Here is a 17,667-nt window from a genome sequence, read left to right as displayed (position 1 = left end):
TAGAATGGGAAAACAGAAAAAAAGAGGGAAAGGGAAAGAAAAAATAGAAGGCATTTACTGTGAACAACCAATATGTTTATAGTCTTTAGTAGAATTGATAAAATTGATTTTTTTTCTAATTTCAAAAACATTTCACGTCTTAAATGCTCGGTCCTGGTCATTCCTCCAATTACTACATGCACCCCTCGTGAGAATCGTTCACAAGTCTACCAACACCTAACGATCAGTGGACATTCAGCCTGATGGTGCTCTTGTGACAAGAGCGAAGCGTAGCAGTTTAATAAATAATGCTGTTTCCATATTCTAAAGTAAATGATAATTATCATTAAAACGCTAGTGAATAGAAACCCTTGGAAGCATGAACATTCTTATGGGTAATATTAAATGCGTTATTCTGCGTTCTTTGTTCCCACATTAAAAGATGTCTTTTTATTCATTACAGCTTTTCCCCCTTTGTCTAAGCATAACCCTGCTTCACATTCGCAAAGACGAATGAAAATAAAAGCAGAAACACTTAGAAATAGTTCAAATTAGAAATAGTTCAAAATGTGGTTGTTTAAAGGGCTCAAAGCCATACTTTATGTCTGCATTTCTTAAATTCTTACTTGGTGCATCCTCTCCAACTCAAACCTTAAAAACGATTAAACCCTTTTGTCTGATGTCGATTTTTTTTCTGAAATGTTCAGGAAGACATGGTGGTCCAAACAACTAGATAACTATAATCAAAATTACTGAATTAAAAATGGAATACCAGGACACGGGCGATGGAGTAGAAGACTTTTTGACTTGGTAGGGAGAAAAACTGAAAAGGGCAAAATTTACCGACCAATTTTCACAGTATCCTTCTTGATCAATGGATAGATATAGTGATTTTTAAAATAATGAAATTACACAATCAAGTTTTAGCGGAAAAAGAGAGCATAACTATTACCTGTTGTTTGGAATAACGACTGGCAGCTGGGTAGTGATGTCTGACGTCCGAAGTTTTGTCTATGACGTTTTATGACGTAAGTGGTGCGACACAAACGGGAGACGTGACGCTAGTGCACCCTAATCACATTAATGGCCAAAACATATCGGCAGCATTAAGAATAACTTTATTCATTTCAAAATGAGTGTTTTTACACGTATAGCAATACCAATCCAACATCTGTCAATACGCTGGAACGATGAAAGAGCCGTCTTCTACTGGATCTATTGTACCTATAACCTTTGAACTTTCATTTCTTTAAGATGCTGATGTTCCTCTGTTAACTAGACACATGCACTTATTTATTTATTATTATTGTTATTTTGGAATGTGCTCTACGTATTGCAACTGGTAAATGAAACATTTTATACATGTTAAAAAAAATAGAAATCGTTAAAATTTTATTAATTTTGGTACATACTCTCATTAAGTTTCCAAAGTTGCTTGCAACTATATAAATACTCAGACAAACAAACAAGTTAAAATAACATGGAAGACAAAAGCAAAATGTTACAGTAAATAATCTAATATTTGCTTAATTAAAGAGTATGGCACTGCATACATAAAACACCAAACACCAACGAGTTAACACATTTCACTTGTTAAAAAATTAACAGACACTTTCTGGTCATTTCTTCACAACCATAACATACTATCTTAGTACCTACTCTTAAATGACAATATATGCACATTAAAACTAAAATGCAATATCTTGTGGAAAAAAGGGTAAAAAAACACCAGATTTACATCATAAAATACTGGTGAACCAGAGGCAAAATGCTGCCACGCTGGTGGTACAATAAAATAACATAATAAACAATGGTTACTTTTTCCAGTTTCTGAATAAATAATTTAGTTATGGTTAGCAGGTTATTTTTATACAAGAGATGCTGTAAAAGCAGAAACCATAATTAAACCTTATCTTTGTTAAAATAATCGCGGGAGTTCGTAAATTTCAGAAATGGATGCAACCAACAAAATTCTTGAAACAATATTACCTTATGGCACTACATGCACTTAGCAAAACTTTTGATATCAAAAGAAATATTGCAATAAGAGTAGAAATGCAATATTAACTTTATGAAACATTTTCAGGTAATGGCACTATGAACACTTGTAAAACCTTTTGATATCAAAAGAAACACTGTTATAACAGTATAAATGCAGTATAAACTTTGTGCTCCATAATCTTTGTGAAAATACTTTTCATATTGCTTCAAATGCCAAGTATTGGCTCAACTTCCCTCACGATGTATGAAATATTTTGGTGTGCTCATGTGGAACCGATGCTCCTCTATCCAGTTATGGCCCACACTGTAGCGGCCAAACCTAGAATAAATAATGATAAATAATAATTATAAACATGCCACTGTTCTAAAAACTAGACTATATTTAACATTCAGAGAAATTCTGACTCATTTTTCAAACAGACACATCATTTAGCATGCAACTAACTTTTCAATAGCTTCTAATGATATAAAAACCGGCATTTTTTTCATAATTCTTTAATTTTCATCACATCTTAGATTATTCCAGCCTTGTACGTTATAATCTACACTGGTCCTTTCAAAAACATCTCCATTAATTGTGCAAAAGGTTTAAAAAATATATATATATACATAGAAAAACAATAATTACTCTGGTCTGAAAATAGTGTATATGAAAAAAATGTACATACATAACAGAATATATACTACTTACTAGTATACTTTTATTCACATATTGAAAGGGCAACTACATAGAATTCCCTAACTGAATTTTCCAGGGGTAAAGAGCAATTTTCTCCTTCTCAGGAGTTTTTGCTTGATCCATCCCCACATTTGGGTTTTTTTATTCCAATTTTAAAATCATACTTCTAAATTACTTTTGAATGACTAGCCAGCAAAAACAACCGATTCATTTTCACACAAAAAATGGCAGTGTTTTTTGTAGCAACACAAGGTATGCTTCAGATAAGCTTTTATCTTAAGAATTTCATTGTCTTTAGAGACTGAATTAAGAAATATAAGAAATTTTCTAGGAAACAAATATGACTGTGGGGTTTTTCAAATGTGCAGAAAAGTGTGCAGGAAAAAAATCCACAGGATTGGCCCCTTAATCTATATTTTACAGCACTTAGTTTAATTTAGTCTACATAGTGTACAAAATTATTTACCCTGCATGTTAGCCATGTAACAGCCTTTGATTAAATGAAGCTCAATTTGAATAATCAACCCAGATAATTTACTTTCCAAAAAAAACTTCACCATACCTTTCATTAAACCTGTGCTTTTCATCCACCTTGTTTGGGTCAGTCACATATTTGTCATTGTCCTTGTAGTGGTCAGTGTCCTCAGGGATCTGAAAGGTGGCCATCTGGAGCTCTGTGTCACTGAGACCTCCGTGGGATACCCTGGCATAGCCCAGTCTGATGAGAAAATCACCAGGCTTCATTTATAGTTATTGTATTTCCAGTGTGACAAATATTTGAATTCTTACTGCATAAATGTGTGTATATAAATATAAGTTCTTTCCACTGCCAATTTTTCAAGAAAAAAAATATTAATTAAAAAAATATATGTTAATAGCCTATTCCTTGTTCACTTGTGAATGTGCCAAACACTTTTCGTCTTCTTGCCTTTTGGGACACTATAGTTTAGAAATAATCAGGCCCAAAGCAAAAATGATGTCCATGCAGTATCAGAACAAATATACAATTCTCAGGCCTCATTTTATTTTAGTTTACTTGATACGTGATTAATGTTGCACATTAAAATACATTAAAAGACAATGTTTATCATTATATCTAAATATATTCTTTCACCGATTTTTAATCTTTAAACCTGTCACTTACCTGATAAGTTTTTTATACATAATGTATTCACACCATCTCTCCCTGTCTGTGGCATCAATGTCCTTGACCTGACCTTGGTTGATGAACTGGTAATAGTCTCTGCTCCCAGGGGAGGAGGTGACATAACCGAGGAAGACAGCTGGGTTCTTGCTGAAAGATGTTCCAAAAATTCTACATAATTCTATAATAAACGCTTAGGTAAACTACGTGATTAGATATATGATTGGGCATTTTGAAAGTTATCCTGAAAGCAAAAATTGACAAAAGATATAATTGTGATTTTGATTTTAATTATTAACTACAGTAAAACAAAGTTGCCCTTGTGTGACAAGGTATTGTATTAATTCTGAAGGTTTGGCCATGTCATATATCAAACTATTTGTCTGGAGGGAACTGTTATTTTACGGATTCATTGTCCAAAACCATAAGATAAATCCAGAGTAGTTTATTTAATAAATAAAGTAGTGGTCTGAGATGTGTCTTTCCTATAATAAAATAAATGGAATTTATTTCATATACTTTAACTATTGTCGCTTTATTTTGTGTCAAAGTCTCTTTTTGTGAAGCAGGTCAGTGGTGGGCTAAATGTAGCTGGCACAGACTGGTAGGGTGATAATTCTTTACAAACTAATTTACTTCTTCAGGTGAAAAAATAAATATTCTCTTTGAGTGTCTCTTCAGAAAATATCTACTTGGCATCACAGTGTACCATACCTATGGGTTCAAAACTGAATAGTGAACTTTACAAATAATACAAATGCCTTAAGCCATATTCTTATTCTAAATGTGATTTTTTAAAAAATTTTAATATACTGTCATATCTGTTATCACTGCATCAGCTACAAAGAATTCGTTTGAAAATTTGAACTGACCTATTTTTCAGTTCATTGGCTAAAAACTTTGCCTGCAGTTCCCTGTCCAGTACATCCCGGTCATTGCCCATGTGTGTGACCACAAAGTCCACTAGACTACCGCTATAGTTCACTGTAGCTGTAATGCCAGGAGCGAGCTCACCTGTAAGAAGAAAGAAAAATGCTGATTATATGGAATATTTTTATTATGAATTTAAACACATACACAATGTAGGTTTAGAAATACAGTACCTGTATACTACAATGATAAACAGCACACACTATTGACATGAAAGCATCATATTCATATACAAATACTAACCATGTGGAGAAGGAAGCAGATGATGTTTAGACTTGACAATGGGATACTTGGAGAGGATAAGATTTCTGTAAAACAAAAATGATATCAGGATGAAAGAAAGTGGCAGACAAAACATTCACAAACACAGGAAATGTATTCACAAGTAAGAGAAAAACTACAGTAGGACCTATATAGAAGTGTAAGAACTGTTTTAATACTATTTTCAAGTTTCTGAACCGGGTTGAAAGAAGGTAAAAAAAATTCATCGGTTCGTTTTTATTCATAAGAAAAGGGTAATACTGTTACTACAAAAACTAATTTCATCAGCATTTCAGCCCTTGTACAATTTATCATGTATGAGTCTGGAAAAGTAAAGTGTCCCCTTCACACAGCAAACACTCACCATTTTATACAGCTACTTGAACTAATGACCTACACACCACATTTTTTAATCTACACTGTAACACTGGTCTAACTTAAACATGACCCAATTCTTACCCCCAAGTGTGGTCTTTTGTAGCGGGTCCAAAGTCCACATACATGCCCAGCCTCTCCCCTAACCACATCCCAAGGTCGTTATTACCCAGGAATGGCTTGGATGCATCACTCTCCAGGAGAGTAATGAAGTCAGCACCTGAGATTTTGAATATTGTTAGTCATTCATAAATGCACCACAGTTACTTGATCCCCTCTCCCCATCTGCTCCAGGGTTGAAGAATGAAGATTCATGATTAAATAAATGTTAGTTAATTTTCATTACCCTACATTTTCCTCATTTCTGAACATAAAATCTAACAACTCTTATAATTCACCATAAAACATCAACAACAGAGGAAATTCTCCAAATGAATATTCAACTCCCTCATCACCTTTATTATATTACCATAAGAAGAACCTCTCCACCATAAGAACCTCTCCAAGTTAGTCAGTGCAGTCCGGGATCTACATTTAGTGGTCTTACTTGTCATTTTGCACATATCCTTGACTTAGTTTTTCCCCTTACCTGTATCATTTAATAGTTGAAAGGACCTCTCCAAACTTGGCCATCCTTTGTTATCATATCCGAAGTGGTACGTCCATATAGCGGCACGGAATGTCTTGGGTGAATACTGGGAATATGAACCAAAATTCAGTGAAATTAGGGAAATATGACTAAACAAATTATCCATTTTTAAAAGCTTAAAACTCAATACAAAAACATGTACATTTTTTGACAATTTCTCGTACTTAAAAAAAAAAAGAAAGTTATAAGTGAATGAGACTTTTTAACACAGTGGACCATTTCTATAGCATGTTATTGATACCTTCACTGGATGATTATATCTGTTAGGGTCCTGCCTTGACAGAAATCCTCCCAGACCCAGTAACACCATACACAATAGAGCTCCCTTCACTGTGCCATTGGGCTTCTTCAAACTGAAGGCTGTGTGGCCAGGGACTTTTACACTTGAGCCTTTGCAGGAAAAAGAAACATATTAGGCCCATTTTCCCTGATAACATCCTCAGAAAATCAATCATATATTTACACAAAACTGAGATATTTCCTTCAATCAAAGCAAACAAACCTCATTGTCAAAGCAAGTTCACTAAGCATCTTCGGAGTATTGCTTATTCACAGAATTAGCACGTTTGTATATCACAAGAATATGTACATCATCCTATATGTTTTGCCAGTTAAATATTCAGTCATTGGTTGCAACTTACTTGTAAAGAGTCCCAAGCCTAAGCATACCACCATGAAGCCAATAAGATAGTCAGTGTGTTCTCTAGTGAACTCTCCTCCGGGGACAAAGTTGTATGCCACAGTCCACACCGAAAAGAAGATCTCTACCAGATAAGTGACTACAGATAGGGTCAGTGTAGGTCCCGCTGGACACCTGCTTAGTCGGTCAATCATCTCTGGCCAGATGGACATGGTGTAAATAGCCAGGAGGTTAGCACCTACAAGATTTGAAGAATTAAGTACATTTTGCATTAAGTCTGTAAAAATATAGAATCTACACAGATATCAATATAAATGCAACAATATTGTGAACAATAATAGAATGGAAGTATACTAGCTGGAGAATCACACGCACGCACACACACTGCCTCCACTAGCACATACTGTATACATCATTCCCATCTAGCACAGTACACACAAACTGCTTTATCTTGTGCAAGCACATATTTTTTGGTTATTTCTGTTTTCTATTTTTCATGAAGTACATGCTGTTCTTTTTTTTTTTTTTTTTTTTGCAAATTAAATAATTTTTTTTATTAAAAATGTAATGTTGATAAAACAAAAATGTGTGAGCAAGAACCCATTTATCAGCATACTGTACATATGTGCCCCAGACTGCCACAACTTACATGCAAATCCTTGCCATGTGGGCAAATAGTACAGGCCCACCAGGCTTAGAGCTCCATCAATCCACCAAATTTTAGATGCAGAAAACCTGCAGCATACCAGTATGCCAAAAGCTAGGGAAATAAGAATGGTAGCCCTGAAATTGAGATATTTTCACTTCTGAGGATGTAAACAAGAATAATTATAGCACTTAATTTATTTATATTTATAACAAAAAGCACAAAGATTAAAATTATCTAGGACAAACATCCCATCTGTAAGGTCATGGTTTATTGTTACAAAGACACTGTTCCTATATTAACAGATCAATACAAAATAGTTTATTGTCTATCAAATATGCCACATAAAACTTTTCAGATTTGCTTCAAGAGAAGAAAAGAACTACATACAAAACTAGGTCTTTACTATTTATATATAACCTAATAGCACTTTGCTAGTTACAAATGCTAGTACTGTATATTATTTTTATTCATTCATAAATTCATTTAAAATCTAAAAGAGGAGCTCTCATCTCTCTCTTACCCCCAGGGATTAGGCTGAGGGCCATGGTCAGGGTATCCAGTCACCACCCATCTTGTTGCTATGGAAACTTCTCCAAATATCCAGTGAGTAAGATAGAGAAGGCTACCAAAGCCTACGCCAGTGGACAGCCAATAAGGCCTTGGGGAAGAGATTTTCTGGACTGGCAGACTGTCATCACCTTGGTTGTGAAAAGAAATTAAAGAAAATAGAAAACCAGAGGAAAAACTGTTGATCATAACTATTGAGAGGACTCAAATAATATTATCACTGGCATATCAGGATAAATTATGCCTGTGCCGGATTTTTATAAATAAGTTTTATTTAACAAAAAATGTCCATTAGCTTGGTAGTTGGATAATATCATAATTATATAATTATGATAAATCACAAGCTGAAATGTTTTCATACAATTACCTTACAGCAAACCTGTCCATAGGTCTTCATCAGACTAATGTGAATCTAGAGATATTGTTACTCCATGACCAGTAGGTGGTGTAGGGACAAGGACCCTATGCAACTAACTTGGCCATAACTAACAGTATGAAAACATTTCAGCTTGTGTTTTATAATTATTTTATATAAACTTCTATTTACAATCTCATCGACAAGTAGTTTTTGATTCCAACTGTTCTTCTTTTAAGCACCATATAAATACATGGAAACTGATTGTGAAGGACTGAACTAAAAACAGTACTTGTCAATTAATTTATTTTTGGAAGTTACAATTTCATAACTTTGGTATCATGATGATTCTACACAAACACCCTGCAATATCTCCCTTTTCTTCACATACCAGACATTATTTTGTCTACTGTAGCTATGAGTCCTACTGCAAGGACTGCTGAATTGGTTGGATTGTCCCACCATGTTGGGATAAAAGAGGTGAACCATATCCTCCCTGCCAAAACTGCAAAGAAGCCCACCATAAGACCCCAAAATGTCAGGTATCTGAAATGTAATATCCAGGCTTGGAATATTATAATAATAATATTAAAATTTAGTTATCTCACGAGCAGAAACAGTCACCTGGGGTATACACGGATAGTCTTTTAAAGTCAACCCAGAAATCAAATCATCAATTCATAACGCTTTAAGTTGCATTTCCAAAAATTAACTTTCTACATACACAGCTATAATCAAATTTCCTACTAAAAAGGCTTACATTTCACAAACACATACAAAATATAATCCTCATTTTTCAAAAGAAAAAAAAAACTGAATGAGAGTGTTTGGATTTTACAAACATAAACGAGGAGAATTAACTGAAATAACACCAAAATAATACCTCTGATATGTAGAATCTTTCCACACTGTGGCCACCAAAACCAACATGGCTGCCCCATTTCCCAAGGCCAGAAGTATCAGGCGCTGTAATGTTGTTGGTGCTTGGAAAGATGCAATGCAACCGACCATAAATAAACGTAGGCCGCCCAGCACCCATGGGTGTTGAATGAGATGAAATACTGGAGAAATACAGGTTACAATTGGACTTAGCCACAACAGGCAGAATACTTCATATCCTGAGATTTCTAGTTCATTCAGGGGATAAAACCATATCATAGGTCCCAATCCTTGGAACAGGCTCCAGAACACATATCCTAAAATGAATAAAGACACTGCATTTATAAGAATAATCAAGAGACGAGCTAGGATGATTCAGGAGTCCTTCATATGCAACTTGGATTACTATTAGGCATAATTTTAGATCAAGGGACTCTCTGTAATAAAGCAGGATTGATATAATTATTTGGGCAGTCCAAAGGTATTTAAGTTCCAATATCTAAATCAAAACTGGCAAAAAAGAAATTTTTTAAAGTATGTAAGCAAGACCACTGTTCCAGCTGAAGGTTCAACAATTCAACATTTGAGGATCAAGATTTCACGATAAATTCTATTTAAGCAACATACTGGTAACTGGTAGAGACCATTTTCCCTGCTCTGACAGATCTTGATACTTACCCATGAAACAAAATATATCAGAACAAACAGTCTCTGACCTGTGAATAATTCTTAGTTTACCAAACCATTAAGTCATTAGACTAGATAACATTAAAATTTATTTGTTGCACTCCTGTATAAAGTCTTTGATATGATGTGCTTACACTATTTTGATGTTATAGCACAACAGCCCTAACGAAAAAGTCCCATAGGTTCCTGTAGGACTTTTTCATAAGGGCTAGCACATGCCAGGGACCATATATTACAAGAACACTTGGTTAACTAATGAATGTTTGTACTATGGAAAAAGAAGTGCAATCTAACCTGTGGTTTAGTCATGTTTTTGCTCAGTTTTGGAGGGGGAACAAATTAAAAACAACATGGAAAAGAAAATTTTGATCTTTACTCTTTGCATGTAACAAATATATATGCATAAGATACTTTTAGTAACTTGTAGGACTTGTTATTAACTGCATAAATGGGCTTGCTTCATTCTACAAAGGTATCTGCTTTTTATAAGTGTAATTTAGAGCAGCTCATACTCATAACAGTTAGTGTGGGCACTTGTGTGTTTCTAATAAGAACTTCTTTTGGAACTTGAAAGGCCCCCCATTTTTGGCCGGCGAAAGAAACCAGTGGGAATTAAGAGCGCTGTGCGCGTATATACCAACCTAATACTGACTCTCTAATTACTGATCTAATGTTAATTATGTTGCAACCAGTCTTGACGCTCTGGCCATTTTCAATATGCTCCTTTTCGGTCTTAATTTTACTGGGCGTACTTCGGAGCTGGGTGAAGTCTGCATCCATCCCGTTAAACTGCAGCCTCGGTTTCAGTTCTCTTCCGCACAGTGGCCTCGTTTTCATGGGGCTACATCTGCGACCGTGCTCTTGCCAATAGTTGTAAAAAAAGTTTTTTTTTACTTTAAGTTCACATGTTTATCTTAATCTGAATTGGGAAATCACCCAATTTGTTTCATAAAAAGTACTTTAACCAAATCAACAATTCAATGTTTTATTCCCAAAAGAGAATAAAAGTTGTTGCATTATAGATTAGTCCTACGGTGACGGTAAATTACCGGTAGGCCTTTGTACTTGTGCTGGTATTTACCGTGCAGACCCTTTGTCGAATTATACATTTACCAGCAACACAATGCCAACATAATTGTAAAGATCCAAAATGGAAACGAAAAAAAATACCTGAAACCGAAACTGGCAGTTCCCCCTCCCCCCCCCTCTCTCCCCCCCCCCCCCCCACACACACACAAAATAATTAAAAAAAGGAAAAAAGGTGAAAAAAAAAAGAAAAGAAAAGAAGTGAAAAGAAAAGAAAAGAAGAAAACAGGACGAAGGAAAAGAAAACCCCATAAAAGAAACTCTCGGACTTTTACTAAAAAGTATTATGTATGCGTTATCATGAGGTTTTAGACATAAATACGTGTCAAGGCATCCCTCTTTTTGAACTGGGCTACATTGTAGGTTTAGCTTCTGCGATGTACCAATTTGATCGTTATAAGTGCAATGATAAAATAGTGAAGGTGTAAAATCCGTTCATAGAGTGTCAGCAGGTCTATAGTCTTGGGTCTATAGTTGCAGGGTCCCCTCCTAGAATTTTCTTTTTAAATTTAATTTAATTTAATTTTAGTTAATCAATTTAGTATTTAGATAATTTTGTCAATAGTTTTGGATATGATTAACCTCGGCGATTATGGAGAAAAATTCTGAAAATTTCAGGAAAAACTTTTTTGGCATATGAAAGATGAAAGACTAACACTCATTAATTGTATGACTTTAAACGTTTTCCTCATTTGTGCAACCCATGATAAATGACAACCTTAATTTACTGCATAAAACCTAAGTCGTTATAGATGCCTGTCTGTCCACATTCAGTTCGTTTGTTACTTCGTTGGTTAGTTAGTAAGAGGAGCGATACCCGCGCCCGTCCATTGTTTCACACGTTAGTGGCTACCGTTTAAAAAAAAAAAGCAGTTTTGAATAATGAAAGCTTTAAAAAATTCCTACACCAACGAGATAGATCTTACTGACACAGAAATGCACAACGAATCATAAGTTAACACTAGTGCCATCGTCAAAAGAAAGCGGCGAGCTTTTTACTAGTGTTCTAATTTTGTTGATAAATTCCCTATCTAAATTGAAAAATGCAGAAACAAGTAAACTAGCGTGGATCTTTATAGAAGTCACAAATAAGCATTAACTAAGAACTGATTCTGACTTAACTGAGCTGGTTGACTACCGCAAATACTTATTTATTACTTCAACTGGTAATTTCCGACGTAATTACCCGACCGACAGGGTTCGGTATATCTTTAAAAGGCTACTACCTGAACAAATAACTTCGTTTGATCAGTTGAAATTGATATGCGTCATTAGCACAGTTGTCCTTGTGTATTTTCTTTCAACAAACAGGATAAAAAGGAAGTAATCACAGCTTTTCAAATATTATAAGTGGTTTTAAAAAATACTTTATAAATCAAGACCATTGTACCATTAGAACGACCATAATTTGATGGATTGTGTACTCATAGTATATACTGTATATCAAATTAAACCATATGAATAAATACATCACGGTGAGTCACAATTATATGTATGTTGGATCAGGCCTTTTTTATTTTATTAATCCAATGTAGTGATTTGACGGAAAGGAACACCCTTCTCCCCAAACATAACAGGTGAACAATCAATAATATCCTATAAAAGATCCCGAAAAATCTGATAAAATCACTCCTCTGGGTAGAGACACAGTTCAACTGACCAAGGATGAAGTTCGCAACACTCGTTGTTTTGGCCGCTGTCGTCTGTTTGGCCTCAGCCCGCGGGCCCATGTAAGTGCTTTTTTTCTTAATATTTATCTTTGCTTACATGTACGTACATATCTTTCACGCTTCAGTATTACGATGTGTCATTGATGCATGACGGACAAGTGATGGCATAAACGCAATTTTGACGACCTATTCTTAAAATGATAAGGGATATATTGATTATTTTAAATTCTAAGACAGGTATATACAGACTTGACATTTAATATGGAATATTTTTTTCCAAATCATTTTTCATCAGTTTTTTCCTATTTAGCTGACTGATAAATTAAAATAAGGATTAAAATCGTGTTTTAACAACTTTAAATTACCTCTTTGATGTCATTGTGACATCAGTTCATTAATGGAATTCGACAGAGAAGCAAACAAAAACACATTGCCTATTCTATGTCAGACGACAACCATTAAAAGAGATATTTTGGACCTCCATATTTTCCAAATTATTGTCTGTAAAGGAGTTACACGCGCCAGAAAGGACCCTCATGTCAGTGTCTAGTCACAGTAACGGCCGCTGTTACGCATGACCTCTTCTGGCTGCTACCAGCGCTCTCAAGTGGCAACGGATTCCTTGGGATAGGTTTTTAAAGTTCAATCTGGAATAACATTCCAGGCATCGGTCAAAATCTGTCCAATTTGGTCCAGTTTTGTTGTAGGTCATGTAGGCCATTGATTTGGTGAGTAATGGCCTACCCACATATTGTCTATGTGGTTCAAATATGGTGATTTTGATGACCAAGGTAGCTGCTCATTCCCTTGGTTCTGTAAGTAATCTGCTTTTAAAAGTGCTCTGTAAGAACCGGCAATCTCACCGTGCAACCTAAAATTGTTCCTAAGTTGCCCCCTATCAAATGATAGCCAAATGGTTCCCAGATTATTTCTTTATTTGATCTGGTTCAGGTTTTCGTCGATGACTACCATTGGTGTTTTGGCACCAATGTGCTTTCCACTCCAAATACTGACGCTGTTAATGACCTAAGTCACTTTAGATGCGGCACACGCTTCGTCGTTGGCCTCTTCTGGATGTCTGTAAACTCTGTTTTGACTGTTGAGCGGTACAGGTGGAATCTGACCTCAATACAGAAAGCCACGAGATTTCAGTGTTCAACCCAGAAACAGTCAAGGTCCCCAATTCATTAAAGAAACATACAACGATGTTTTGCTGTTTACAGTGGGTTCCTTGGAGGTCGTCTGGTATTCTTACCTGCAAAAACCAGTTTGGTGTTCGCTAAGGGCCTTGAAAAGTGCATTTTGGTGGCAATTTACCCCTCATTCTGAACGGACTGGGTGGCTTTTGTTTAGTTGCAACTGCATATCCCGAAAGACAGTGGGTCCTGTGCCCTGGTGGTAAGATTTCAACACATTGGGTGTGGCCTCTGTGTAGGTACATCAGTCTGGGCATTACTTTATAAAACTGTGCGGACCGTTTCGTTTGGCACAATTATCTGTCTGGCAATGCCTGTCTTTTTCGCGCCATTCTGCCACATATAAACAAATTTGTAAAGCACTGCATAGCTCATTTTACACACAGCAAACCAGACCACTTGCATGCAAAATTTTAAATTATTCTATGCAGTAGTTGCCGACATATGGATACTTTTTTGAAAGAACCATGCTTTGCCAAACCCAAGCTTTGACCAGCCCAAAGGAGCACTACCCAATTAAATCACTGCATATTACATAATGCAGCAGCGCAACAAACCTGGTATTCAGTTAATTGGTAGCGAGACACCTGACTACACACTTCTCCAATCACATATCTTATATGAGATCGGAGTTTGTGAAAAAAAGAATGCATTTTCACCTAGGCATACCTTCGAAACCGAAATATTCCATATTAAATGTCAAGTCTGTATAATCACGCTGCTGGTTTGTAAAAACCACACAGCACTGATTGACTAGTAATAGGGTATATCTATATTAAGCATGTCTTGAGGAAGATCGATACGTTAGAATTGTTTCTTCATCTGCTAAAATAATGCCAAACAAAAGTCATGTTATGAAATAGTGATGGCGCATCAAAAATACATTTGCTAACTCAACGTTTTGACGAAGCAGCAGCGTTTTTAGGGTGGAAACTAGATTCCCATGCCTAGATCGATCTGTCTAACTTCCTGGGGAGTCTCACTTAATTTGCTATCCGAATCGGCTAGGGGTAAAGATAATTACCCCCTGGCAGCTTTACTAGGCGTGACAGACATTTAAGCCGGTAAAGTTGATAGCAATTTAGTGAGACTCCCCAGGGAGTTAGATCGATCCAAATATCTGTGGGAATGGTTCCCTAATATCGCTTTTAAACAGATCACCCTCACCTGAACACTTTTCAGTCCCATTTAATGTATATTCAATCACAAAAATAAGCACCACTATCTGGTGACCGGGAATTGTTTGAAGAGTTCACCTCTGTTTTTATCAGAAAAGAGGCAAAAAAAAATGCATTTTTAATGAAACATCGTAATAAGGGTCTCGTATCTCCTACACAAGACGCTGGCACCGAATTGTGGTTCTCGCTTTTGTCGTGAATAATGCCAATTTTCTTGATAAAATCTTACTACATTAGTTACAGAGTTTCCTCGGAAATCGATCATTTTTCAATTTACAAGTTAAAAAATTCTTTGATTTTCTGTCACGAGTCACAATATCAGTCATGTTTCATTCACATTATTCCATGAATGCCATTTATACGTACATGTATTATACGGTGTTTTTCATATTCCAAAATGTCCTTCCCCGTTTTTTAACGAAGGTGACAACACTGTGGTCATAAAAATTTGTAGTAACCGTTGTATAGTTTTAATTCTAAGTCCAGGTTCTATATTTGCCGCGTACAGACAGACTGTCGTTCTATTATTATTATTTTTTTTATCATTTTATTAATTTTTTTAGGCTCTTGAAGCTGAAAGTGCTTGAAAAAGTTGGCGAATGTTTGGACCGACCAGAGCCTACCGGTGAGCCAGCAAACATTGACGGAAAAGCGAGGCTGCTCGGATGCTTGGCTGGCAAAATTCCAGACGAGCTCAAAGCGAAAGTGGGAGAATGTTTGGAAAACCTACCAAAGCCTACCGGTCTGCCAGACAAGCGCGGCATCAGGGAAAAGGGCAGAATAATCAAGATAATGCTTATCAAGTGCTTGAAGGGAGGTGACGATGCACAGGACCCGCAACAACCAGAAGCGATGGATACACCAGCGAAGCGTGGAGAGGGAGAAGGACCAGGGCCATTGGTTAGGTAATATATAACCGTTGTACGATTTTTTGTTGTTGCTGCAAAATTCAGGACCCACAATTTCTGCATACCCTGTACACGTGAAGCTACATGTCTAGTATTATATTGAACTTGTAAATTACGAAAAATTGCATTTGAATAAAATAGTGCGTTTTTTTTATTCTGTGAAGTAAATCAATTATAGTAATGTCAAACATTTGAATTTTCTCTAATATAATTACTACATGTCACACATTTCTATTTTGTACTATGGGATGTACATTATAATAGGCATACTATTGTTTTATTATTATTTTAATTATTAATTTTTTATTAGGCTCATGAAGCTGAAAAAGCTTGTGGCAAAAGTTCGCGATTGTTTGGACCGACCAGAGCCCACCGGTGAGCCAGCAAACAATGACAGAAAAGCGAGGCTGCTCCGATGCTTGGCTGGCAGTATTCCAGATGAGCTCAAAGAGAGAGTAAGGGGATGTTTGGAAAACCTACCAAGGCCTACCGGTGACCCAGAGGACGGCACAGACAAGCGCGATATCATGGAAAAGGGCAGAAAAATCAAGATGATGGTTTTGAAGTGCTTGAAGGGAGATGACGATGCACAGGACCCGCAACAACCAGAAGCGATGGATACACCAGCGAAGCGTGGAGAGGGAGAAGGACCAGGACCATTGGTTAGGTAATATATAACCATTGTACGATTTTTTGTTGTTGCTGCAAAATTCAGGACCTACAATTTCTGCATACCCTGTAAACGTGAAGCTACAGGTAGAATATTATATTGAACTTGTAATTAAAAAATGTCATTTGAATGAAATAGTGCGTTTTGTATATATACTGTGAAGTAAATTAATTATGGTAATGTCAAACATCTGAATTTTCTCTAATATAGTTACTACATGTCATACATTTTTATTTTGTACAATGGGTTGTACAATATTATAGACATGCTATTATTCTATTATAAATATTTTTTTATTATTATTGTTTATTAGGCTCATGAAGCTGAAAAAGCTTGTGGCAAAAGTTCGCGAATGTTTTGACGGACCAGAGCCCACCGGTGAGCCAGCAAACAATGACGGAAAAGCGAGGCTGCTCCGATGCTTGGTTGCCAAAATTCCAGATGAGCTCAAAGAAAGAGTAAGGGGATGTTTGGAAAACCTACCAAAGCCTACCGGTGTGCCAGAGGACGGCATAGACGGGCGCAGTATCATGGGAAAGGTAAAAAAATTGAAAATGCTGGCATTGAAATGCTTGAAGGGGGATGACGAGGACCAGGACCCACAAGCGTAAAGGGAGAAGAGGACCAAGGCCAACTGGAAGACCAAGGGGTGGTCAATAGATGGACACTTTGATGGATGGCTGTCCAGTAGGCATCCTTAATGTAATCTAAGAAACAAAATCCTAGTAGCAATAATGCAATCTGAGCGCTGATATTTCAGTGCCTCTTTGACTGTACATCTATTTCTTCAAATTGATTCTTCTTTGATTTGAAATTGACATTGTCATTACTTGTGATCTGGAAATTCTCTCTTAAAATACACTATAGCACTGCATATACGAGTCTGTTTTGATTTTCGTGATAACTGTCTTTCAAAAAACTCACAGTTACATGTGTATTTTTCTATATAGGATAAAGAAAGTTGTTCCAAATTTTAGTGGTCACACATTATTCTAAATAGCAGTTGCCCCGCTTTCACAAAAGACATAAATAAATAAATAAATAAATACATAAGAGCTCTCTCTGAGAGACTGAGAGCGGATATGGCAAAATCTAAATCAACCTACTGGTACATCCTATTTACGCAAAGCGGATACAGGCAGACGTCATCGGGGACATGAAATA

General features: G+C 36.1%; 2 protein-coding genes across 3 annotated transcripts; one reads left to right on the top strand and one right to left on the bottom strand.

Moving 5' to 3' along the window:
* Positions 1-1,078: 1,078 nt before the first annotated feature.
* LOC106181310 (PGAP2-interacting protein) lies at positions 1,079-10,611 on the bottom strand. 2 transcript variants are annotated; one of them, XM_024077002.2, is made up of 14 exons: positions 10,437-10,611; positions 9,113-9,425; positions 8,621-8,775; positions 7,828-8,005; positions 7,308-7,441; positions 6,660-6,896; positions 6,260-6,408; positions 5,959-6,064; positions 5,454-5,589; positions 4,977-5,041; positions 4,676-4,817; positions 3,804-3,953; positions 3,222-3,377; positions 1,079-2,299 (listed from the first exon to the last, which is right to left on the bottom strand). In XM_024077002.2, the coding sequence occupies exons 1-14, from the start codon at positions 10,573-10,575 to the stop codon at positions 2,206-2,208; spliced, it is 2,154 nt and encodes a 717-aa protein (XP_023932770.2). In that variant the 5' UTR covers positions 10,576-10,611; the 3' UTR covers positions 1,079-2,205. The 2 variants fall into 2 exon arrangements, with proteins under 2 accessions (XP_023932770.2, XP_086865322.1); XM_087009196.1 differs by lacking the exons at positions 9,113-9,425; positions 10,437-10,611 and having other exon boundaries at positions 7,308-7,418; positions 8,621-8,773.
* Positions 10,612-12,472: 1,861 nt separating this feature from the next.
* Positions 12,473-17,377, top strand: LOC106181260 (uncharacterized). Its single transcript, XM_087009752.1, has 4 exons — positions 12,473-12,611; positions 15,489-15,830; positions 16,144-16,500; positions 16,817-17,377. Exons 1-4 carry the CDS (start codon positions 12,547-12,549, stop codon positions 17,112-17,114), a joined length of 1,062 nt encoding a protein of 353 aa, XP_086865878.1. The 5' UTR covers positions 12,473-12,546; the 3' UTR covers positions 17,115-17,377.
* Positions 17,378-17,667: the final 290 nt, after the last annotated feature.

Source organism: Lingula anatina, chromosome 3 (genome assembly GCF_051362555.1).
Source record: "Lingula anatina isolate TDL-2025a chromosome 3, LinAna3.0, whole genome shotgun sequence".
Classification (NCBI taxonomy): domain Eukaryota; kingdom Metazoa; phylum Brachiopoda; class Lingulata; order Lingulida; family Lingulidae; genus Lingula; species Lingula anatina.
The sequence above is the reverse complement of the archived record's forward strand: the minus strand, read 5'-3'. Positions and strand labels throughout refer to the sequence as shown.